Source organism: Pleurodeles waltl, chromosome 7 (assembly GCF_031143425.1).
Source record: "Pleurodeles waltl isolate 20211129_DDA chromosome 7, aPleWal1.hap1.20221129, whole genome shotgun sequence".
In the NCBI taxonomy this organism is placed as follows: domain Eukaryota; kingdom Metazoa; phylum Chordata; class Amphibia; order Caudata; family Salamandridae; genus Pleurodeles; species Pleurodeles waltl.
Genome location: NC_090446.1, coordinates 289,878,992 through 289,905,737, shown reverse-complemented (window position 1 = coordinate 289,905,737; position 26,746 = coordinate 289,878,992). Strand labels below are relative to the sequence as shown.

At 42.9% G+C, this 26,746-nt stretch overlaps 1 protein-coding gene across 1 annotated transcript in view; it reads right to left on the bottom strand.

Moving 5' to 3' along the window:
• LOC138304025 (BPI fold-containing family C protein-like) overlaps nucleotides 1–26,746 on the bottom strand; it is a 72,215-nt gene that overhangs the window by 22,055 nt on the left and 23,414 nt on the right. Inside the window, exons 5-10 of the mRNA XM_069243678.1 lie at nucleotides 13,949–14,104; nucleotides 10,486–10,549; nucleotides 7,091–7,151; nucleotides 4,256–4,347; nucleotides 2,560–2,733; nucleotides 2,403–2,459 (exon numbers count right to left, since the gene is read on the bottom strand). Coding sequence (XP_069099779.1) covers nucleotides 2,403–2,459; nucleotides 2,560–2,733; nucleotides 4,256–4,347; nucleotides 7,091–7,151; nucleotides 10,486–10,549; nucleotides 13,949–14,104 — 604 coding nt within the window. The remainder of the gene's footprint in view (nucleotides 1–2,402; nucleotides 2,460–2,559; nucleotides 2,734–4,255; nucleotides 4,348–7,090; nucleotides 7,152–10,485; nucleotides 10,550–13,948; nucleotides 14,105–26,746) is intronic.

Sequence of the window (26,746 nt, the reverse complement as noted above, 5' to 3'; positions counted from 1 at the left end):
ATGAAGACACAGCCAGAAAGCACAGGCATAATTTTTTAGAACTAGGAAACTACATAATTTATAAGGGTACATAGGCATCATTCAGCTATCATGAAACTGAATTTGTATTTTGATGAGGATAATAACGATGCAAAAGATTCAAAATCCAATTTTGAAAGTTTTTCACATAGGCTTGTGTTGAGGTTTTGTCTAAAATTGCAACTCGAGATTCACTATGAGTTCTTACGTGCTTCTGAGAATCTGCAACTCTTCCAGTATATTACTAGTACTGACTCGCACATGGACACAGATTTGCATTTCTGCATGAGCAAAGGGTATGGTAATGTGTAAGTGCAATTTTAAACTTTGTTTCATACTTATCCACTGTGAAAATATATTTTCCAGTGAAAAAAGCTTTTGCCACACACACTTACTAGTTTTGTACAGCTATTCCCCATTTTCAAGCTGAAAACAGAATGGCTCCTACTCCCTACAAACATTTCTCTGTAACTATTTTCAGGGTGGAAATGTTCCTGCCAGAGGTTTGTGACTTGCCACTGACTTACAAATCTAGGTCGTTGGTCATACTTTGTCAAGCCTCCCGATCCAGACAGTCGACAAGACAACAGCGGTGAAAATATGTACCTGGGTGAATCAATTTAAAACTGTAAATTCACATTGATGAAACATTTGATTGTATTTACACTAGTTACTGATATATTTGTATACTGAGGTGTAACATACCTGCGTAAATATATTTGAGTCGACGTCCAAGGTTTTTGTAATATCGCACCGGTAACATTTTGCCTTATCCTATATTTATAAATAACATATGCTTCTCACACCAATCTGAAAGTCACTCTTTCTGTTGTGCATTAACCTCAAAAAATACAATTGAGTTAAGCGGAATTTGTGCTTTAGTAACCCATATGTTGTTCATGTGTTGTACACAACGAAATTCACATTTGTAGTATTTTCCTATGTTACTCCACTTTCAGAAATGTTTCATACTATGCTATTTTGAAATTAAAGGAAGGTCACGTTAATTTTCATTTACTTCCTGGGTTAATGTGCTCTATACCAATATGTTCTGTAGCGGTAGTGAAAGCAGTAATAATACAAATAGTACTCATAGCAGTAGTTGTAGCAGTAAAGCACTAGCAATAGTAACAGGAGCAGCAGTAATAGTGGTAAAAGAGTAGCGGCGGTAGTAGTAACTAGTTGTAGGAACAGTTGGAAGAGTCAGAGTATTATTAGTATTACTAAGGTAATTGTAGTAGTAGTAGAACAGTAGAAGTAGTCAGTAGTAGTATTCGCAGTAGTAGAAAGAGTACATTAGTAGTAGAAGTAGTAGCAGTATTGATGTATACCATCGGGTGATTTCACTTTGTTTCCTCTTGGTATAGTCAGAGCTGGTGCAGCAGTCCATCCTATAGTCCATAGGACTGGAGCCAAAGTTTATGTTCTGCTACGTGGTGTTTGTACAACTTAGCAATCACTAACTACTCGGCATTGTGGTGGTTTATGTTCTTGTTGGCAAAGTCATAACTTTGATTAAGGGTTTATCTGGCAGAGGAGGTATGTAGCAGATGGTTGTTTAGGAGATACCCAAGTAAGCATTTCCATATATTATGCATACAATCGTTAATGTACTGGAAACATATAACCCTCAGTGCTTGTCCAGTTCCAGAGATTGGCAAGGATTCTGAAAAGCAAGGAGAATTTAGAGACTAGAAACAGCTTTGTTAGCTCAGTGAGATTCGGGATAATATTGCTAGATTGTTTGTTGGCTTAATTTGAAAAAAAGCATATGGCTTTAGTAATGTGACTGATTGTATTTGTCCCTTCACAACATTGTGAGAAGATAAAGTGAACCATCAGACAGGTCATGGCTTTCTGTGTCCTTAAGATATGTGGAATCAAAACTTTCCATGCCAGGGGAGTTGATTGCTGGCATGCTGATTAACCTGTCGATGCCATGGCACTGAAATATACAACTTTGTTCAGAAATGTCTTTTGTCTTAATTGATTTAATGAAGAATTATTGATAGCCCTAGAGGTTGGTGATGAGTCCTATTTTCAGTAAAAGCAATGGATATGCACATTACTCCCATTCAGATCCATAGCAAGCAAACGATTTCCCTGGCATTTCATTCAAGAAAGTCTGCAAGCCCTTGCTCACTCAGACCCATAGTCATACTTTTTTAGCGCCACATTTGCGTAATTTTTTGACGCAAAAGCGGCGCAACCTTACAAAATACAATTGTATTTTGTAAGTTTGCGCCGCTTTGCATTAAAAAGTGCGCAAATGCGGCACTAAAAAAAGTATAAATATGGGCCTCAGTTTTAAAGAGCATACAGTGAGCCCCTATGTCCAGCAACTCTTTTCAGGTGCATGAAAGTTGATCTCGAATATTACTCACCTCAGGAAAGATATCTGCTAGTGCAGTAGAGTTCATCGTGGCTAGCCCTTCAGATAGCTGAGGAAAAGAGCACAAAGTCAGGTAGTAAATAACAAAGAAAAGGTTAGGAAATGTGTATACATCAAGAAAAATGTGTGCAGTTGTTGGTCTGACTCACAAAAGGGTCCAGGCTGAGAGTGAAATAACCAGATTTGAAATAGGAGTACGCTGCGGATCCAAAGACAGATTCAGAGATTCCAACACAGAACATGTTGTCTTTCAGGCTTGGGAGGGAGAAAGATTCTGGAGCAAATGGAGTTTCTTCAGGGGCTTTGACTGCATAGAACATACCCTATGGAGAGAGAATTATAATGAGTATGTTTTAGTACACAGTCAGTGCATTAATACTCGCAAAATATTTTTGTAACACATCCAACTTTTAGTAGAAATTTATTTTTTAGCATAACACACACTTATTGTTCTCTGCTCTCACAATCCTGTCATTTTGTGAAATTCGGCCAAAGGGAGATTAGTTTGAGCAGAAAGTGCCATGCAGGGAATATAAAAGACATGTCTGCTGCAGTCAAGGGATATTTTATGCTTGAATCAGCAACTTAGAAGTACCTCCTTTCAATTTCTTTTTCTATAAAATATGCTTTTATGTTAAATTTTCACACGAGATACTGGCGGAGTACATTCATGCAATAGGCTTAATATTACATCATTTTCAGTAAAATTATGTGGATTTTGCATGAAAACTAATTCACAATTTGTCTAATTCTGGCAATAAGATGGTGTTGTGAAACATTGCCTAAAATCACACTGATACTATTATTTTGAGTGAACCAACCATTAGAACTTAAATCACGCTAAATTTCAAGTCGTTCAAGGTTGGATAGTCTTCCATACTTTGTCAAAAATTGAAGATTTCAGGATTGGCACCATCTTGTTTTTTGGAAAAAACATAACATACACATGTGACATAGCATAATGCACAACATTTAGGGGCATAATTACAAGCCCCTTGCACCTCCTGGCGCCACCCTAGTATCACTTTTTCATGCTAAGGAGGAGTTAGGGAGGCCTCCACCATGTGCCATATATACAAAGTGGCACAATGCATGTGTTGCTCCACTATGGAACCCCTTGCGCCACATTATACCTGCACTAGGTATAATGTAAATAAGGGGGCACTCCCACACAGGTAGGCCCAAAAAATGGCACAGTGAAATTTACAAGGGCAGGCATTAAACTGAGGCTCCCATTATAACCTATGGGCCTCCCTGTGCTTTGCTGGACTAGTGCCATAATTTATGGCACTAATCTAGCAAAGCGCCACAATAGTGTCAATTATTACATTATTATGCTAAGGTACGCCATTGTGCGCAAAATAGTATCTACACCGCTGCTATGGTGATATTAGGGGGGACGCAGGATGGCGCAAGAAAAGTGGCTCATCAGAGCCGATGGACCACTTTCTAGTAATTATGCCCCATAATGTACATGTAATGTGAATGTGTATGTTGGACCTACATGCCTTGGCTTCCTGTATACTCCCTACAATGTTTGCACATACTGTGCACATAAACCTATGCTTCCCAGTTTGCCTGTCCCATGTACATGTGTAGTATATGCATATGCAAAGTTAGGAAGGTTTCATGACAGACTATTGAGGACAAACATCTTATTCTACAAAAATAGCCGGAAAATTGACTTCCCAAATACTTTGAAGGTTAGTGTACATAGAGATATTCAATTTCCCGTTTACCTTAAAATTACATAAAATGGCCCGAATGTGAGCAGACAGTGAGGACTGGAAGCTTGAAATCAATACCTGGAAAAGGTTAATAGCAGGATTGTTGTCAAATATTTACCTTCAGAGGCATGGTGAAATCATCCAGAGTGGTGACAGGATTACTCACAAGAGTATAATCAAATCCAACATTTTCGTTTATGTTCATCCGGACTGAGAAGAGATATGAGAAATACAAATTAAACAAAAACCCCAAAGAACAGTTTGAGATTAGCAAGGTTGTTAATTAGAAAGGTGCCCACAGAATCAGACTGCTGTTTCTAAAACTGTCATGCTTTGGCAGAGGTCTATGGCGGCGTATTGGTGCCTTCAATCACCAAGAAAAGTCTGAATTGTACCCTATTAGGAATAAGAAACATTCTTCCATCTGATTGTCAGCGAGTTTTACGTATGTGGTGGGGTGCGTCGGCTAGACATAATTTTACAGTCAGGTATTTATTTCAGTGTCGGTGACATACTTTTGGAAGTTCACCTTTTCTTGCTTTAGCCCTGCACTAGAAAGAATGTGTAGCCTTTATACAAATGTGAAAAGGACGAGCGAGTCTGTGGCACTGCACATGACACCAGCTGAATGGCTGATTCTGTGGATCCAAAGAAAACACATTTAGTCAGGGCACTTTTGAATCTCCATACTTTCCTTTTATCTTGGACGGTAAGATTCAATGGTTCATTGTGTCTTAGGATCCAGAGAGTTTAATGACCATCCAAGTAACTTCTCACCCGTCATCAATGTTAATGTGGAGTTCTCCCTGTTAATGTGTTGTGTTCTTCATAGTGAGCAGACTTCAAATTGACAGATAGGCATGCAGTTCAGCTCAATATCTAAGTATATTTTTGTACTCCTATTTTGAGACCCACTTTTATGAAAATGGTTAGAGATTGGTAGCTAGGCTGTTGCCCTAAGTAGAACTAGTCTAATTTATTTGAAATGAGGTGACGATCGCTATTATTTTTTAGTTTCGAACCAACTACATTTAGAAGGATTGGTTCACCATTTTGGTCTTGTCAGCTTCACTGCTTCATCACGAAATCATGTTACCCGTCTACTAGTAAACTTGATGTTTTGATTACAGAAGTTGCTCTTTTGGTCTCCAACGAAACCAGAGGTTTAAAGTTTTTGAAGGATAGCACTGGAAAAGGGAGGATGGTAGTGCACAGTGCTGTCTGAAGGTTGTTCAAAATAGTTCCAAGTTTTTTTCTTTCAGTTGAAGAGCAACACAGCTTTACACACTGTAACTGAGTTTCACAGAAAGTGGTTAAGCAGTGTTCCTGGAATGTTTATTGCTTGGGAGCAACTGATGTTTTTAACCCAAGCATATGTTCAAGGAGCAGGAGCAGTATGCCGACCACGTAGGGCAGGTGGGAGTGGAAGTGGCAGAAAAATAGAGCATGAAAGGCAGGCAGGAGGGGCAGTGTCAGTACAACAAACCACACAGGTCAGGCAGAAGTTGAAATGGCAGCACAACTGACTGTATAGAGCTTGGGGGAGGGGCCGCATAATGAACCATGGTGGGCAGGAGGGAGAGGATAGAGGCATGGACTCAGACGATGGACAGAAGGGGGGTGGGGTAGGGACAGAAACAAGAACAGCAACTTGACCATGCTGGGCAGAAGGGAAGTGCAGTAGCATCACAATGGACCACAAAGGACAGACAGGAGGGGCAGTGGCAGCTCAATAGACTATGGAGGGCACAAAGCTGTGGGGCAGCACAAAGGTCCATGGAGGGCAGGAGGGAGGGGCTGAATCATACTTGTCTTGAGGGCTACACCATAGACTTTTCATAGATGCACACATACAGTCAATGTGTGCTATATATGTTTGGGGATCCTTTACTAGCTACTTTATTTTCTGAAATGATAAAGCAGCTTATAATTTGAGGAGCAGTAGCTTGAATTATGTCGTCAGTGATGTTGTTTCAAATGTCATCAGTGATGTCATCAATTATGTCATTAAACATGTCATGAGTGATATAATATATGAGATCAAAAAGCAGCACATGGTAGGAGCCCCTAGTTATAGTTAACTCACTAAACTATAAGTGGTGAATTTCAGAGTTGTTTTGGCTCTTAAGGGTTAGTTTTTAACTCATTTCAACACCTAACTATAATGTTACTTTAACTTTTATGGTTTTCATATATATATATATGTACATAGGTGCATATCACCAAGGTATATATAGAGGGGTATTAAGAATAATAAGCCTATATTTATCTGAAGATACCTATTTTCACAACATTGTATTACAGTATTATTCAATATTTTATAGGTTGATGAAAATAAAATCTAGACACTTAGACATACAAATCACTGTTATACTGTCATCATACGACAACTTCATTCCTCTCACTGTTATCCAGTCATCATAATAACTGTAATACTCTTGCTTTTGTGAAGTCAACATGACATCAAAAGCAGCACTCTCACTGTTCTAAAGTCAACATAGTTTTAACTGCAACACTATCACTGTTGTGCAGTAGGTTAAGCCCTGAGGCACTCCTGCTCTGACACAGTGAGCTTGTAAAACTTAGCTAAAGTCTCACTATTACACAGTGAGCAGGTCACATCTGCAGCACTATCACTGTTCTCCCAGGAATGCAGCACTCTCCTTCTTAGGAGTCAGCATATTATACCTCTCCAGTTTCTGCTTTTCCGCAGTCCGCACTGCGCTTCCCGTCCTAGTCCGTCAAATAATTGCTCACTGCCATGGCCTGTATTACAGGATTTTTCACTAAAAAAGTCGAACTTTTCCCTGGAACATTATCTTCTACGCAGCCTCAGCACTGTTCCATGTGCTAGTGCAAAACTCTTTCTCCAATAGGTAACAAGGTTAATTGGTTACACAAAAGGGCTCTGAGCACACAAGCGGCCGCGGTAATGAAGGAGTTAGACACTCACATTGTTGCATCGAGAGATTTTTCGACCATTTCTCAATTTCCTCCTTGATTATGGGACAAACCTGCAGAAAAACAAAAAAGTAATTTAAAATCCTCCCCTTGAAGCCTCTCTTTGGTGATTGCCATAAAGAAACCCTTAATTTCTTCCTGAACCGATGTGACTTCATGTACTTAAGTCTCACACTGGTTTATTCTCATCTTTTACAATTGCCGCCTCTTATCTAATAACTCAAACTGGCGTCCAGCTTTTCCCCAATCACTCAGGGTTTTTCGTTTCATAAGAGCACCATGTTATTGACATGATTTTTCCTAAATTAAAATTAGCCTTAGAGTTCACAGTTAGGGGCATATTTATAATGCCCTAGCGCCACCTTGTGCCACATTAAAGTCATTATTTTTTACGTTAATGTGGCTCAATGAGGCCGAAATCCCTGTGCCGTATTTACAGGGTGACGCAATGCATGCATTGTGCCACTCTGTAACCCTTTGCACTACATTATGCCTGTGCCATGCAGAATGCTTGCAAAGGGGGTGTTCCCCCGTTAGGGGAGCCAATAAAATGGCGTAAGGAAACCTATGCGAGTTCCTTTCACCATTTTGTACGTCACTTTTAACACCTGCTCAAGAGCAAGCGTTAAAATGGGGCTTCCATTCGTTAGAATGGGGCCTTATGTACTCTGCAGGAGTAGCACCAATATTTTGGCGCTATTGCTGCAGAGTACATCAATAGTGTCGTGAGAAATTACGCTTTTGCCCCTTACCCTGCACCATGGTGTGCCGTATTTTAAATACAGTGCACATATGGGGACAGTAGGAGGGGGCCTAATGGGAGCAGGTATAGTGGGGCTGCACCCGGTGCAGCTCCACTTTCCATAAATCTGCCCCTTAGTCTTTTCACAGAAATCATAAAACAATGATATTCCCTTCAGCGCATATTAACTAATGAAAATCCTTCTAGTATTGCTATTACTAATCAGAAAACTGAAAATTATTTATTTTTGAGTCCTAAAAGTTACCATTGTGGTATCACATCTTGCAATCACTAACCACTTCAAAATTTAGGAAATAGAAATAATCCCATTGTTCTACATTCTATCTCATTTTTTTAAACAAATAAATGGTATTGGTTTTATATCATAAGGCATCATCCACCAATAAGAAAATAGCATAATCAAATTTGTGTCAGAACAAACTCATTGAACAATCATAGTCATGAATATCAAGATCTTCATCCCAGTGGTAATCTATGGTATGCCAAATGTCCACCCCATATCTTCTCATGCCTTTGTTCACTCCCTCTTGCCTCATTAATTGTTTTTTTTTGGCACGCACACTAATCAGCTACCTGAAGGGAGCTCCTGCCATTTCCAAGTTTGGGCAATGTTCCTTTCGGCTATTAAGGAGACCACCCAATGTGTGTGACAGAGACTGCTTTGTTCTCATATTTCCTGAAAGGACATGAACGTCCCCCTTGGCAAATGTCTCCTCAGTATGTGATTCCTATTTGGTCCCATCGGGTGAACCCCAAAAGGCCCAACACCTGCTTAAGCCAAGTACCCTGCCACAGCGGTGCCATGCCTGTAAGGTGCTGATTCTGGCAGATAAAGGGCAAAACCCCTCTCCAGCAAAGCAGTGTCACCCAGGTACAGAAGGGAGTTGACCGAGGTATTAGGCTACCATGAACCAGGACAAGAAGAGCAGTGAGACCCAAGAGGTGCATATCAACCTTCTATCCAGTATCACCCCATCCCCCTACAAACCACTCATTGATCTGGACCAGAAGTGCAGCAAGGTCATATCCATAGACATCAGGCATGCCAAGGCCACCCTCGGACGGGGACTTTCTCACAGAGGCAAAGGCCACATGGTATTGCCACCCCCACCCAAAAAAAGGCTGATATCTTTGAAGTCAAGGATTGAAACCACGTCTAAGGTATCAGCTATGGGAAGTTTGTCAAAATATAGCGGTATGGGGAGACACATCATTTTGAAGACAGCAATGCAGCCCATTGGATTTAACGACTGGTGACTCCACTTACCCAAGTCCCTATCTAAGGCTGATGCAAGAGGATGAAAATTGAGGGACCAGGCCAGATCCAGGAGACAGGAGACATAAACACCAAGCTATTTAAAGGGGTTAGGTCGTGCCTGTATCTCAATGCATCAATACTGCCCTGCGGCATCTCCAGCCATCACCACCAATAGTGATTTGAGTATGTTAATTTCACAAGTTGGAGGACTCCCCATAAAAATGTAGGATTTGAAGGCATATAGGGCATGAGGACTGTGGTTCGCCAAAGAAGATCAAGATGTCTTCTGCATAAAAAGCAATGAGGTCCTTAATGCCATGCACACACCATCCCCGAACATCACACTGTATCAGTCATGCCAAAGGCTCATTTGCAAGGGCAAATGATAGGGTAGGTGGGGACAGAGGACAACCCTGACTAATGCCTCTGCAGATCAGAAAGGGTTGAGAAAGGACACCATTGAACTTGGGTGGTAGGTGTGGTGTAGAAGAGACTTACAAGGCTGGAGAAGGCGGGTCCAAAGCCAGCACGTTGGGGCACAGCTGTCAAAAACTGCCATAAAACAGTGTCAAATGCCTTTTGGAAATCAACAAGAAGGAGGGCCAGAGGGTAATTCAGGTGGTCAGTTTGTGAGAGGGCCAGTTGCACCCTCCAGATGCAGTGCCGGGTGCTTCCACCCAGCATTAACCTGTAGTGGTCCAGATGGACCAGGTAAGACAGCATTCGACTCAACCTAGTCACTAAGAATTTCACAAAGATCTTAGCGCCATATTTATACCTTTTTAGCGATGCATTTGCATTCAGTTTTTGACGCAAAAGCAGCGCTAACTTACAAAATAAAATTGTATTTTGTAAGTTTGCTCCGCTTTTGCGTCAAAAAGCGGCGCAAATGCGGCGCTACAAAAGTATAAAATGGGCCTTAATGTCTGCGTTAATAAGGGACATAGGCCAGGCATAGGAACAACGTTCTGTGATCTAGCTTGCATTGGGAATTACCATAATAGTGCCAGTGTCAAGCCCTGGGGGGAAAGGAGCCACATTTCAGTGCTTCAGGGTAGAGGGGCAAGAGGTGTGGTATCAAATGGGTGTGGTACCTTATGAAGAATTTGATGGGGAACCCATAGGGTCTATCTTGTTCTTTGCTCAACATCTATTTTGGTGCCTACCACCAGATTATTCGCATATTTGCCAAGGTGGCTGGTGGGACTTCAGAAATGTTGCACTGACCACTCCAATATCTTTCCTCACAAAGAATAAGTTTATAGTTTTTGTGCCTCAGAGAAATACCCCTCCTACTGACTTGCAGATTTGCTTCAGTAGATATCAATTTTCTCAGGATGACAGTTTTTTTTTTTTATTACTTTACCTTTTGATTTATCTTTTCATGGCTGATCTTCTTTATAGGTTCAATCATCATGCCATGGAACATTCTGCAGAGTAGGAAAATCATGAGCACGAAATTAGTATTTTTTTTCTTTGAAACCCCAGGCCTTAGGCTCATTTTGTGTTGGTAACAAATATGCCACCTAAGCTACTTTATTCCCATAACAGAGATACATGCCGAAGGCCTCTACCACTGTGTGTATGGCACTGGTATAAAGGGCACGACCTGTGTTCAAGATATATCATACTATGTAATAAACATACACAAATCACCCAGAAAAAACTTTAGGTAACATATTAAAATTTCCATTGCAAATTTCAAAGTTAACAGTGAACATTCTATGTCAGGTAATGGGGGCAGGTATAACAATTTAAAGGTAGATACTATTGAGGTATCTATGTAAAATAAAGACTAACAAAATTAAGATTAAGTACGAAAATGAAGATTGACCGACTGAAAAAGCATACAAAACAAAACTGAAAGTGAGAAATATTTAATGGCAAATATTTAAATAAGCTTTACCTTACTAACACGATCAACCAATAATGAGCATTCCATAATGAAGAGATGAATGAACCCTGATCTTAATTCTCACCTCAGTTTTTAATACTTCTCCTAAACCTTATAGTAACTCTAACACAATGCTAACTGCATACCTTACCCATATCTAACCAAATTGCTCACCTGAGCCTAAACCGTAATCAAATCCTTTCCAAATTCACTTGATTTAATGTTGCTATTTTTTTAAATAAAGAAAAGGCTACTTATGTTCAATGCTGTTTACTTTTTCTTCATAATTATTTTAATCATTCATGTAAATGTTCTAATTTTCACCTTTTTAATTTTCAGGTTTCTTGTTTATCTTTTTTTATTTCTGAATTCCACATATAGTCACTAGGGAAAGAGCAGGTAGTAGAGGTGTATGCTTACTAACAGTTATACTGTGGCTAATAAAATTGTTTGTGCCATCCAATTATGATGATGACTCAGAACTGGGATATTTGGGTTACCACATCTGATTTAATTTTGATATGTTCATGATAACTGATATTGGATGAATTCAACTCAAAGAAGCAGTGGGCAGGTTGTATTGAAAACATTTTTATTGTAGAAGTACCATCTCAACCTTGGGCTGCTGTAGATTGAATGCTATGATGAGCAGGGTCTGGTGGAGAAGCAATTACAGAAACTAAGATGTGCTGAGGGAGTGGTGGCAGTATGTAACCATGGCAAACCTTTACAGGACACTCGCCAGTTGTTAGTAGGAGTGGGTGATAAATTCTGCTCCACCGGCGGAGTTGGCAGAATCTTTGACAAACAGTGTAATGCTTGTAACGTGGATGTCTGGCCAAATACCACCAACCGCTGCATGGCAGAGTTTTTTGCTCGGACCCAGCTAGCCAAAGGTAAGTTAGTGAGTGAGAACTGGCATTCCCTAGGAAGTGCTAAGATGGCATCTGGTGGGATTTTCTTGCTGCGCACTGTCACGAGCAGTTGCAACCGTTCACAGTGACAAACTTGCCGCTCATGTACAAAATCTATTCAAGTCACAGCAAAATCAACTCAAGCAGCAGCAGCCTCTGGCATGCCACATGGTACTTTTTGTGCTGATTTTTCAATTTGGAGTGAGCTCCTGGAAGTAAAAACATGTTTGAGTAGCGCAACATGCTGATTCCCACCTGTTTGAGGAACTCCACGGAATTTCGCAGACTTCCGCCCAACCCTAGTTGTTGGAGGCAGAGGGAGTTTTGCCTAGAATAACATGTTGTTCTGCTCAAAGACTGTATTGGGATAGGCATGGACATTTTAAAAGTGCAATGATCAGCATGTACATCGCTAGACCACGTGTCCTCCTGTTTGGTGCCCTCAGAGAGGTTGTACATTGAGATAAGGTGGTGAAAAAATACCAAGGAATGTATAGGAACCTACGCAGAAGTATGAATGATATTGAACATGATGCTCCAGAAGGAAATCATTATTTATTTACACAGTAGGTAATATGGTAAATTGGTCCTGCTTATTAAAACTCTCCCATTTCACTCTGTTTGGGACATATGAGGTCAATATATGGGATAATACAATCGTCCTCTTATATAAAGTCCTCCAGTTTCTCCCTCTTCACATACCATGCTTTTAAGCTGCTGGTCTCCGAAGGACAAGACAATTTCACCCAAACATAAAGCAGCTGGATTTAGCCCTCACATATATTGTTGGGCTGTTTACAACCATCCCACGCTCTCTACCTCTTATTGTACTTTCAAGCCTCGCCACTTATCCTTGTAACTCCCGGGTTTCTGCCTAACACAGTAATACTTAAAACAAATTAGGTTAATACTAAAATATCAACAACAGACCTGTCAACTACAATAAAAAAAATCACCGTGTGAGGAGCTGGCGGGCTTTGGAGGGGATGGGGCTTCGTGCTGATAAGTACATGTAGGAACTTTTAAACCAGCCCCACTCCAAACCCCCACCTCCAAAGTAAAAAGTAAAAAGCTTAGCTAGGCTGGTGCCAATGTCCTGGGGTGTTTTCACAGCACCTAATGGATGTCGGCAGTTAAATGCCTATGGAAACAAGCTGAAAATTCACTGTATACAGTGGTGTTCAGCTCATTTTCCATGCCACCCTGTAATAGCGGTTCCTCCCCAGATAACCATGTGATTGGAGCCGATATCATCTGTCACACAGAGGCACTGTCTGAGTTGGCAGGTTTGCAACAATCTTTAAATCAATATCTGGCAAAAAAAAACAATCCTCTGCCAATATTGAGCTTGGAATTTCAGTTCTAATTTCAACTTTTGTTTTTTTACAAAAGAAATTACAGAATTCATTGTCAATCCCGAATCTGTCAAAACAATATAATGGTATGCTAATTATTGTCTCTCTGATCCCAAAAAATCACAGAATACAGTGCCAATCCCGAATCTGTCAAAACAATATAATGGTACGCTAATTATTGTCCCTCTGATCCCTAGATGCATTTCTTGTTTTTCCAAACTAGCCTTTGCACAGATTTAGAGCCAACTACATTGAACTCTGATTCTTAAATGAAATATAGGTGCTTGACGTTTAGTGGCAAAGATTCAGCTAACTGTAATAAATCACTGAGTGAATTAACTCAATGACCATTGTAAGAATCTAATATAGATGGCATCAGTGAAGGTGCAATTTTTGAACAATGGTCAGATTTCGCAGGCAATCCATGTGCAGGTTTGCGCCAACATTTGGACTGACTGTTGCAAAATATTGTTGCCCCCAGGGTGACTGAAAATACATTTTTTGCAACTCAAGGGTGATGCTAATATAGGTGAGACCTTGCATTATAACCATCTAGTTAATCGGGAATTGATCTAATATGGGCCCAGAATAATATCTTTTCAAATGAAAGCATGATGAGACCCTGAGAATCTAGGCAGGCAGGTTGGAAGTTCTTCTGATACCTACTCAATTCCTCCAATCAGTTTGACTTTGACATCTTCAACTTTTGAGCTGCAGCTCGTAATAGCGAAGGAGGGGAGCCCATTGCTGGTCTGGGTGATATTGATGACAGCGTCGACGCAAATTCCATCCAGGTTCAGAATGCTGGATCCTTTGTCTTTCCTGAAAAGGGAAGATAATGATGTTAGTTACAATGAGTGGTGGTCTATGAACATCTAAAAAAAAAACTGCATTGCACGAACTTTATCATTATTTCTCATTTGCAGTACTATGCATGTTTAAGTAATCAGAAAATGTAATGATATCCAGTCTAGGGACTAAGACTTTAGCTTTGTTGTTTCTCACACGGCCCCGATATTTCCGTAATTTTCTTAGGTCGGCCCTTTAGAATTTCTACTGCATACATGTATTGGGTGTTTCTGGCTCGTACAAATGAATTTCACACGTAAGTAGTTGGCCCAAAAATTATTTACTGTATCTACATATAAATTAAGCAATAACAAGTTTTGGTAGAGTTTGTGACGCAAAGAATTTGAACGGCCCCTTTTTCTCATTTTCACAGCGTACTGCGAATGGTGCCTCAATTCCCTTTGAATAATATTTTATACGATTACTCCTTGAGTCAATATTCTCACACATCTGCCTTCATCTTCTTTCCTGTTTAATCACTTTTTCTTTGCACCTTTTCTATTTTCCTTGCACATGGCACCTTCTTTAAACAGCTGCCTCACATCACTCTCTCCACTGTACGTCTCCCTTTTTTCTCCGTTCTTCCTTGTGCAGTTCCTGCTGTCCGTTGTCTTTACACTTTCTACGGAACCTCTTGGCCTCGCTCATGCCATAAACCTTTCAAATATCTGGACATCGATAGCAGGAGATCCTCATCCCACCAGAAACAACATTACCCATGGTAATGGTAATCTCAGTTGCTGTTGATGACAGCTACAGTTCTTCTCCTAGAGCTAGTAGTTCTACTTTTTCACAGCATGTGCCAACAAGCACCAACACACAAAGAACCAATGGTTTACTTGCCTCCCTTTTACCACTGTGTTTCACATAGTTACAACAAAAGCCGCATTGTAGACCACGCTTAACGCAGCATAAAAAGATACGGAGAACTGATCTGCTCTTCCACTCACTAGATATCAAGCAATCTTAACTTTTCGAAGCCTATTCAATATTTCACACTGCTGTACATTTCAACATGCCAAAGACTAAAAACCCAGGATAACCAGGCCATCCTTGTGGGTAGTCACAGAAGCCTATGAAATGTGTACAATAATCAGCACAAATCTCTGTGAAACTGGTCAAGGACGTAAATCATACATACAATTAAACCAATCCAATTCAGTTTCAAAGAGGTGACCTCACTGACCCGGTTCCACAAAGCATTTACAACAACTGATATGCCACCTATCACAAATGGTAACAATCCAGCTAACAGTTCTATTCCCACCAAAAAGATGATCTAGAGAACTAGTCCTGTGGTCTCACTTCAACTCAAAAAAATTTAAATCAGCACATGGAGGCCGCTAATAAATATTCCAACACAAGTATGGCAAGTATTAAATAGTAGGTGGGGGAAATATGCTGTTCTGCCTACAAAATTGGTGGATTTTTTCTCACTCCACCTTACTCTTGTAACGGGAGTTCTGGTAAAGTTCTGCCCAAAACCACGTGGCAGAAATTTTCTCACACGCAGCTTCAAAAGGGTAAGTTGGCGGGTGAGATTTGGCATCCCCTAGCACAATTTTCAGTCGCTAGGAGGACATACCGGTGAGATTTTTCCAACAGAGGCAGTTTCTACCATTCGCGGTCAGCAGGCAGATCCTCGAGTAGAAGGTCTACTTGAGTGGCATCAAATTCAACTCAAGTAGTTGCACCTCCTAGTGCATTGCGTGGTGCAGCTCACCTTGATTTATCACCGCAGAACACTCTCCAGGCGCTAAATTGGTGTCAACAGCACAATATACCGATTTTTCCCATTGGCAGAACTCTGCAGAATCTTGTAGACTTTTTTATGTAACTTTGCAGAATTCAACAGTCAAGCTCTGCAAGTTCTGCCTATCCCTAGTATTAAAAAGTTGATTCCAAAACTTGAATGATGGGCAGTCCAAAGCATAGCACTAGTGAACCGTTAGTAATTTAAAAGAATAAAAAAGATAAGTCCAGAAGAACATTCACTCGGGTCCTGATTCAATTAGCCCTCAAACTGCTCTTGACAACTACTCAAAATATTCCTGGAAATTAGAAAGCTGGAGGTGTTAATGTTTTCTCCTGTCATGTCAGCCCAGTACTACACAAGCCTGATGCTCTGATCTAGGCTTTTAAGGAAGTTAGATACAACTTCGTCCATACAGACTGCATCACTTTTCACCCAAAGGTCGTTTTCATCTTTGACAAGAATGAGTCTTGACCAAGGCCCTCATTAGAAGCTGAGCGAAATACAGCAAGCCATTAACAATAATACCTTAATTCTCAGTTTTTAACAGGGAAATGAGGCATGACAATTGTTTTTTAACACATGAATTCTGCATGTTTTGCCTTTTTCCTCATGCCTGTTCTGCCAATAAATTTCAAGAAATTTGTCTGTCAGAACTCTATAGAGGAAAATTGTGAAGGCGTGATATTTGTTACAAAATTCGTATTTTTATCCCAATAAAAATTGTTGCTTGGGGGTCAGATCTTAGCCCTCCACTTGTAATGAAGGTTCTATTGTGTTAAGTGGACAGGAAGCTGAAAGCCTCAAACATTTCTGTCCACCTTGTCTATCCATCACAATGAAAAATAAACTTCAGATGTTTGGTCTAGAGATACCAATTAATACAAATTCCTCCCTGCCCTACCGTTCAGTGTCTCATCAAAAATATTAAATATTTAAACCCCTCCTAAGGAACCTATGGCCGACCTGCTGAAACAAACTGTACATCAGTTTCAAACCCATGAGTCATTATCAAAATTATAGAGGGTCTGATAAAAGCCCAGCTATGTAGAAGAAACAATGTATTGCAGCTCAGTCAATCAGGTTTTAGATCAAAGAGTGGCACAGAGGTAGCAATGGCTGATATCCAAGACATTCTACTGTCTTGTTGTCCAACCTGAACTCTTAATTCTACTTAATTCCTCTGTTGTTTGCAAATGGTACTTGTGTTCATTAAATGCTTCTCGGTGACCGGAAAACTGAGCTAGGAAAACTGCCAGAAGCCTAAAAAGACCTTTTAGGTTCAATCATTCTCATCAATCTGCAGGAAGAGACTGAGAATTAGTTCTGCCTCCTCGAAAGTAAAACACTTCCAATTCTGGGTCACACAGGAGCAGATACAGTTCCAAATGTACACTGTTGATATTCAACTCCACATCTGGCTGGTTTGTTATTAACATAATCACAAACATGTCAGAATGTCTAAAACACATATACATGCAAATGAGGTAGAAATACATTTCTCTGAGTATTTAAAAGACCAAATCATTGAGAGGTGGACACTCCTCAGTGGACAGTCTACCAATCAAGCGATCATAAGAATTAGGAGCCACTCAAATTTCCCTCAAAGTAGCTTAATATCTTGGAATGTGGTAGGGAAAAATTATTCTTTGTCCATCAAATCAGAACCGAGGCTAACAATGACAATTTATAACTTAAGGTGATGAGACCATCCTCTATTTTAATTACATTATTGCATCGAATTTACAAGAGGCCTTAGTGAGGTTGCAGGTTTCATTACTGTTACATTGTCAGTGCTATGGCAGCAAAGAAACAGAATGTGAAAATATGGAGATTGGAACAGAATGCATCTAGAATCTGCCATTACTTAATTTGGCTCATGTTACCTTGGCACAAAAGATTCGCAATGGCATAAAAATAAATGTCAAAACCCTGTATGTTTTCAAACAGGTTAGGGCCAAAAATTAAAGTAGGTACAGGCTTCTTTCTTGAACAAAACAACCACCCTAACTCTGAGATTCAGCAAAGCAAACCCGACCTCTCAGTCTAGATTAACTTGAAAGACACATGGAGGAACGTGGAAAGGGTGTTAGGCACTAGATTTGGATTTCGCCCTGGCTTTACAAATCAACGAATCTGGCTATCCTTCACACAAACGTAGAAACCAAGGGGCTTAGGGCCAGATGTAGCAAAGGTTTTTCCCCATTCTGTGTCTAGGGGAAAAAGTGTTTGTACATATGGCCCTTATTTACTAACATTTGACCTGGGTTTGCATCTTGAAAGTGCTGCAATCCAGCAGAAAATGTTTATATGGGGATACTTTCCAGTGAAAACGTGTTTTGTGCTGGAAGTCGCCTGCAAGTAATAGGGCAGGAAGCTGCACTGCATTGCATTACGTTATGATCCATGTGTATTACCTGGTCATTCTCCTTAGCCCAGCTCATGTTTTTTGAAGGAAAGCCCTGCCTAATAACAGTGATAGACGGAGCTTTGAAACCAAAAGTAATGCCTCTTTAAGGGAGGTAATAAAGAGGAGAGATGTTTTTATTTGTCCTAACTTTTCTGACTTTGCATGTCTGCTGCATTGTACAGCACACATCTAGATGGATCCAGTACAAAGCCTATACTAGACAGCATGCAGGCACCTTTTCACTATGGTGCAAAGATGTGTGCATGACAATAGGCAGCATGGTTGTGGGCCTGTGTTGGAGAAGAGAGCAGGAGGACCATATCTCAGTAGATATAGTTTAGAGGTACCAAGGCACACCAAAGAAAGTCCGTAGGGTGTTCACCAAGTGGAAATAGTAAGAACAATGTCCAAAAGCACGACATCGAAATTGAAGAAAGTTTATTCTTGTAGAAGCAATGATCAACCAAATGTACAGCCCACACGTGTTTCGTCACATAGACTTCATCAAGGCCAGTGGTTTAATGTAGAAGTCCATTATGCAAGGGCGGAGTAGGTGCCAATCAAGTACCCAAATAAACCAGTGTTGCATCAAGTCTCTAAAATATAAGGTTCCAAAGTCGAACCTTTGAAAAAGGTGACTTATCAGGGAATGTCGCTACATAAAGACCATGATACCCCTGGTTAGGTATCCCCGTGCATGCGAACGTCTGCAAGTCGTGTCTGATCAGGCGTATCATTGTCTTTATTTAGCAACATTACCTGATAAGTCACCTTTTTCAAAGGTGCAAACTCCTTTGGCATCAACCACTGTCTCTATATATCTCAGTAGACATGCTGCTGTCCTTTTCTCTCCTCATCCACTTTGGTTACTGCACTGCGTTTTGTGACAGCTCAATAAATCTTCACACAACTTTCTTCAAAGAAGTGTTACATTCCCTACCCAGTCCCACCAGGATTGCCCTCCTCCTATCCAAAAACAGAGCAGGGTTTCAGTATTACTAGTATTTCCATGCGAAGTGTGAGGACTGACTTAATAACTTGCCATCGACTTTGTTACCCGTGCTACAAAATGGTCGTTATCACTAGTTAAAGCTTTTCAAAGCAATAAGGAAAATAATAAATAAATAAACATTCACAAATTTTATACAACATAAAGAATATCTAGTGCCATCCGCCTGCTTTACAGCGTAACAACACAACAGGGCTGGAGAGGACCCCAACAAGGATAACGCTTGAATTAAATACCTATGTAAAGATGCAATTACGGGGACATGTCAGGCATGGTGAAGAATAAGACAGCAAGGGAAACTAGTAACTAGTATGAGCTTTTTCGAAGTACTACTGCAAGACATATAATTTCAGGACTTTGCTGAAGGCTAGCAGTGTTTCTTTTATGTTTCACAGTGAAGATTATAGATCACTACTGAGATCACTCAAACTGTTGATGATGTTGCAGCCTAAGGGGGTTTTTGCTCCTCAGATTCATTGAGCCTTCTAAGATATTATCAAGTTTAATTGGATAACGAGGAGTCAAATTGTGAAAGGACTGCATGTAAGGTATGCTAGGCACTGTCACGTGTATTCTGCATTCAAGGTTAACTAGTGGTTGTTTACTAGAGATGGGGCAGTTTGAGCCCAGCAATGGCTTTTGTGGATTCATTGTTTCTGTTGAATCCGAGAGAAAGGTTTTTGGACACTGAACCAGGAAATTGTCATTGCATGAAGTATGTTTCTCAGATTGAGGACATTATGAAGAATGTTTATCTTCTTGAAGAGAATGCATTCAAAGATGGCTGATTTAACTAGCTGGTTCCTTTAAGTGGGACCATTGAGAATCCTGACAATATTGACTAGGTGTTAAGATTAGAAATCCATGAATTAAACTGTTCTTTTGATACAGATTGTTGGCATGACCTTGGCCAAAGTTTCTCTGAAACTTTATGCGTTGTCCTCCCGACTTTTTTCTGACTCTCTCAGCAAGGCCTTAGGAATCTGGACACTTTCCCACTGTACTGCAGTGGGAAAGCGCATATGCCTTTTCTAAATAGGTTAGGAATAGCTCATACATTGGCGATTGAGGTGCTGCACTGAGGAGTGCCCTGTAAACCTGTACACTACATACCCGGTACAGGTACAGCCCTGGCTACTGGTGGGGCGCTGCACTAAGGGTGCCACCTACTAGAATAGCCTGACCCACATATATCAGGCCTGACACAGCAGGCTTGGGGAGGGGCAAGTAAGTCAGCTCCCTGGCTGGCATCTCCCATGCCTTGACCAACCTTGGCATGCCTTACGCTACCCCTAGGGCACCCCCTAAAGGGTATCGAGGGTGGTAGGCATAAGACAGGGCAGATATATCATGGTGTTCCCTGCCCAGGAACACCATGGTTTCTCCCTAACTAGGGGGTCTGCCCCTCCCATTGGTTTTGCTGAATCCCTGTGAGTGGCCTTAGGGCCCGGGGCACTGTCTCACTGTGAGTACAGCAAGGAAGTGCTAGCACCCTTCCCATGCTTGGTGGGAAGTGGCACTAACCAGTGTGTGCTGGACCTACCTCTGCGGGTCGGAGAGGGCACACAAAATGGGTATTCAGACATGTGCTGAACTTGACCTAGCAGGTCAGTATGTGTGAACTTGCCCCATGGTGTCCAATACGGGACCAGGTCTGCCTTTGCTTACAAGTATGTACACACTGAGCCTGACACAGCAGACCAGTGGGTGTGTGCTTGACAATGAGATTTAAAGTACCTTTGGGGCCCAAGGTGCTTTCCCACTGTGAATACAGTGTAAAAGCACATGTGCCTTCCTACCGATGCCAGGAAAGTGGCGCAGACTAGTACATGCACATATGCACACTGGTGTGCATCTATGTACTTGGCTGGTCACAGCAAGACTGAATGGGTGCACTTGCACCTGTGTGGTGTCATTTAACTTGAGTCCACAGTCCCCTGGAGGCTTGTTCATGCACCAGGACACGTGCCCTTGTAGTGAAAGAATACCCATGTGTGTTTTCACTACACATGAGAGCTGCTCTGCCCATATGTTAACATGGGGATAGGCTACAATTGATACTTAACTGCAACAGTGGATTAAAGTGGAGCAGCCTCATCTTGTTTATTAACAATGTATTAACAAAACAAACCCCTTTCCATGGTACAGGCGGTTTTGTCAGTATTGCTCTAGAAATGCCACTTCTAGGAAGTGGCATTTCTATGTTCTAAAATCTCTTGTTTGGTGCCTTTAATTGCAATTACATTTCACTGGAGGCTAGGGAAAGCGCATTTTTGTATTCCCCAGTGACAGCCATCAAACTTGGGCACCCACAACGACAGTTCTCTGCCAATTGTGGACCTGGATGGATAGATTGAAGGAAGAGGTTTTGACACTTAGCCTCTCGGAGCCAAATCATGGCTTCACTAAAGATAACGATCTGCATTCCAGGGCCCCGTGGCAGACAAGCCTGAAACTTAGGGGAGACATCTGTGGTTCAAAGGGGGACCCTTTGAACCACTGGCAACTTCAGAGGCACACGTCAGTATATCTACTGGTACTACACCAGCACCTTAGAGCTACGCTGGCAGGAATGTGGGATGGAGACGCTGGACCGTGTGGTGCACACTGCCAGAGGACTCTATTGTGCACCAAGAGTATTTTCTGCCCCCAGTAAGGGACCGCTCACCCTTCCAACATTGTGGTTGGCCTGTGCAAACTGGTCGCTGCACAGTGGACTTCTAAAGAGTGCTCTCCAAGGGTATGAAGGCATGCCCCCTGCTCACTGGTGGACGTCTCAGGGACAGCAAAGTTCTCCTGTGAGGGACCTACACCTTCCACCAGTGCAATTTGGAAAGCAGTGCCCTTTTAAGTACTCGTATCATCAAGTGAACTTCATCGGGCAGCAGTGGTGCGAGTGCCAAGGCAAGTATACTGTCTGGAGTCCGGTTTGCCTGGTATTGTGCCTTTAAAATATTGCCTGCATTTCCACGGGTGTGGCCCTTCATCATGATGCCACAACACACATAGGCTGCTGGGTTGTTGTGCGGGACCCCGCGTGGCCCATATTTGTCCAGTGCATTGCTTATCTCCCATGTGATTCATGACTGCATGCTTATTGTGTGCAGTGTCAGTATCATACGTGATGATCCTCCGAGGTATGGGCATCCCAGGAGCAGTGCCGTATCTTACCTCCTGCGGCCCCACTGAACTTGCATCTTTTGGGTGTGTAGCCAGATTAACTACTGTGCCTCAAGTCATCATGCAGTAGACGTTGTGCTTCATTCCAGGGAGGCACGGAGTTCAAATCCTTCATGTTCATGCTCACATATTGTCCGGTATGACTAAGATCATCGTGCACCAGTTGGTGATTGGGATTGTCTAGTACGAATTAAGTAATTGTGCAACAGACATTGTCCTTCATTCCAGGGAGGCAAAAGATTGAGCACATTGTGCTTGCGATCCGATGTGTCTGGTGCAACTCAAGTCATCGCGCACCAGACGTTGTGCCTCATTCCAGGGAGGTACAGGAGTAAAATCCTTTTTGTGTGTTTAACCGGATTGTCTGGTGTGGCTCAAGTCATCATGCTCCAGACGTATACCTCATTCCAGTAAGGCACGTCACTGGGCACTTTGTGTGTGCAATTGGAACCTGTCTGGTCTGGCTCAAGTCAACACACACCAGACGTTGTGCCTCATTTAAGGGAGGTACGACATTGAGCACTTTGTGTTGGTGATCAGAATAATCCTGTGAGACTCAAGTCATCGCACACCCGATGTTGCGCCTCCATCCTGGGAGATGCAGATTTGTATCTGTTTGTGTGCAACCGTCTGGCACGTCTAAGTCATTGCGCCCCAGATGTTGCTCCTCCAAGGAAGGGTGTGTGATTTGGTTACTACCGCATATTAGATTGTCTGGCCAGGCTTGTCAGCACTGTGACCAGTTTGTGTCCCCCAACAACTCCCCTGTGCTGTGCAGATCTGAGCCAGCGCTAGAAGGCGTGGTATGGAGACCTCTCAGGTAACTTCCATAGAGGTGGCCAAACCTCCCTTTGTTAACTATTATCTGCACAGCCGGTGTCTCTTCCTTTTCCCCCGTATCGTCCCTGGCCTCGATCGTTGTGAACCGGGGTGCACCCTAGGCCTGTGTATAATTGAGTTGGGGTAATAGCTAGGGTGGTTCTTGTGCTGACAATGGTTGCCACCTCATGTGGGTGCTGAGAGGGAATGTATTATTTTTCTCATGTGTGCACACTGAAAAATATTGTTTTAACCCAGTTGGGCCTAATACTGCTAGTGTTGTTTTAAATGGCAATTCCTGCCCAGGGTTACATGTTATTGATGCTGTGGTAATTAAGGTGTGTGTTGAATATAAAACGTATTTACAATCCTCTTGTGTGAAGTCTTTTTTGTGGTGCTCAGCGTAATTGTTGTGTGGTGTTGCTGCAGGTCATATAAAGTGTAATCACCCACCCCAGGCGGGAGTGGTGAGTTCTGCCTGGCTGGGACCCAGACTCAGCCAACCAAAACACCCAACCACCAACCCAAATCAAGACCATATCATATTTATTGATATTACTTGTCTTTATCAAATTCAAATGATTAATGTTATAGTGTGGACAGTGGATACCTTATAATAGCAAAATACAAAAGAGCATAGAACAGCACAAAGTAGAAAAACATTGACTATCAAAGCATGAAACAGTACAGAGCAGCGTCGCAATAGCACCACCTGACTTTACACACATTAAATGATATATCTTCTGTTTCAAAACATCGCAAAGGTACAAGGGTCAAATCTGCGCAGCTCAATGGGCTATAAACAATCGCTATAGGTACTTCCTCCAATCAGATAAAAAAGGGAAAGAAATAAAGATGGATGATTTTTGGGAAACAAAATGCTATACTTCTCAGCAGGAAAGACACATATTGCTTGGGAAACAGTGGGTATGTTAGGAGTGGCGACTGATTGCTTTTGTTACTGGTGGGGCGATAAGGCAGGCACTCAGGTAATTCTTTTAGGCACAATCTAAAAAGCTTGCATTTATGGTTCATTATAAACTGTGTTTATAATGGGCCATGATTAGAAGCTCTGGAATTGCTTTGGAGAGAGCTGTGCTGCTTGGGAAGGGGAGAGGGCTCAGGTTGCCACCTGTACTTAGGAACAAGGTAGGATTCTAGCATTCACTAGTGCAAAAAATGAGTCTTTTTGCGTGCTTTTTTTCCCAGGAACACGCTGTACTCTTGTTTTATCCTTCAACCAGCACCAAAATGGAGAAAAACATATTTACATTTTTTTACAGCCTCGAAGGAACGAGAATTGTTGTTTGCAATCACCTGAGCTGAGCGATTCAATAGTACTAATTAATTGCCCCAATCTGTTCTTGTCTTAATTGGAAGCTTCTGCCCTTCCTGTGTCGGCACACAGCCGACTGTTTACAAACACTTCATGTTGTGGAGGTGGAATGCCGGGCCAAGAGCAGGTGTCTGAACTTCAGCCGGAATGTGCTGCATTTTCAGTTTCCCTTCTGTGCGCCCAGTGAAGTGAGTCACACAACTAAACAACGTCTGAGACTCATATTAGGGCCGCAGGGGTGGGACGTTTGTTGGGATGCCTTTGTAGGGCCCCGTGGAGAGCAGGACACAGTCCAGTCTCTCCACTGGAGCTTTCGGACCAGATGAAGACGAACAGTGTTAGAATAGCTGGGGGTATCAAGGGGAGGGTTCAGAGGGTGGGGTATATAAGGAGGGGTTTGGGATGGGATCAGCCTCTTCTGCGCCATCCTGTCACACTTCGCTGAGGTTGCCGATCTGGTTAGGGAGGTCACAGAGGTGGGTTATATATATACATCATGGCCGCGGGCCACAATGCAGAGGCATAGCTTCGCATCTTAGGCGAAGCCGGTCGTAGTGACCTACTCATGCCTGGTGTGCTCAACCAGGCCTGGGTGGGATGACGTGTGCTCAGCGGCTCATGGAGTGGCGGCAGCGGTCATCGCATGCAGCTCCCCATCGAAGAGGGCAGGAAGGAAGCCAAAAAGGAGGCAGGAGCACAGTGCGTCCACCCCCTTCTTATAGAGATACAAAGGGGGTGCAGGGGAGTCCCAAACAGATGCAGGGCAGAGAGGGGTGGAGCCTGTGAGGGAAGGACCAGCTGGGAGCCCGGCAGGACCCTCTGGGCAGGGCCTGCCGCAAGGAAAAGCTGAACAGCAGGCAGGGCAGGGGCCCCGTGGGCCTGGGGGGCTGGAACAGCCCCTGGACCTCTCTGTAGCTGGGCTGACAGCCACAGTTCCCAAAGAAGGCATTGGGCAAGGACTTGGTGGCAGCAAGGGGAAGAAGGCCAGCACAGCTGCAGGTGGGTCCCCAGGGGGACCACAGATTGGCAGTGGGGGAGGGGCAGATTTTAGGTGTGCTGGGGAGCATATGGAGGCATGTTGCCAGGAGCAGGGTGGGGAGGAGACATAGCAGCAACCCTCCACTGACTGGTCGGCAGTGGACATTGAGGCCAGGATTCAGGAGCAGAAGAGGCTAGTGATGGAGATGGAAGAAAGATGGACCCAGTTATGCAGAGAGAGGGGGGAAGCGAAGGGGAGGTCATGACAGGCGAAGAGGAAGTCGGTGGGGGGTCAATGGGGGCCACAAAGAAGGGTATGGTTTGGGGCAGGGCAGTTGGGTGTGGGTTCCTCATAAGGCGAGGGGGAAGGATCAGGAGGGTGGTGCGGATGGTGGGCCAGGCAGCATGACGGCAACACAGGGTGCACACGGCGAGGTTCAGCATGAGTCAATGTCAGCTTCAGAGGTCGGCAGCAAAACGGCCCCAGGACCTTGGACGGAAGCCATAGAGGGTCTTCGGCAGCCTTCTCTACACCGCAGGAGTGCATGAAGCACACACTTGGCATATGCCACGGGGACACAGGATGGATGAAGAGCATGACGTGGTGGAGGCAGTGGGCGCTGATGAGGAATGGGGTGTGGACGAAGAGGATATGGTTGAGTTGGATTATGAGGAAGACCTGGAAGACTGGGAAGATGGGGAGATTCACGAAAAAGAGGTGAGCGGGGTACAAGTGATGGGGAAGGGGCGCAGGAGCGGCGCAACCCCCTCTTCTCTTACTGTTTTGCAGACTTCAATGTCTGGCACGCGAGGGCACTAAGTTTCACGCAAAGAAGGCTGTGGGCACAAGTTGCTATTGGAAGCTGTCATTCCCGGCCATGGTTTCCAAGGCAAAGGAGACTGGTGGGCCCCATGGGGGGGATTGGAAGAGCAATGCCAGCACAGCTCAATATAAGTCTATTGGTGTGGGGGAGGACTCGATACACGGCATGCCCAGTACAGGTGTGGTACATGTAGGCAACAAGGACCAGGTGGGGGACAAAGTGCTGCCGCCACAGGGCGGGGAAGGGGAGACAGCGGCAAGCAGGGATAAGGAGGGTGACGCCAAGGACGGGGAAGGGCATAAGAAA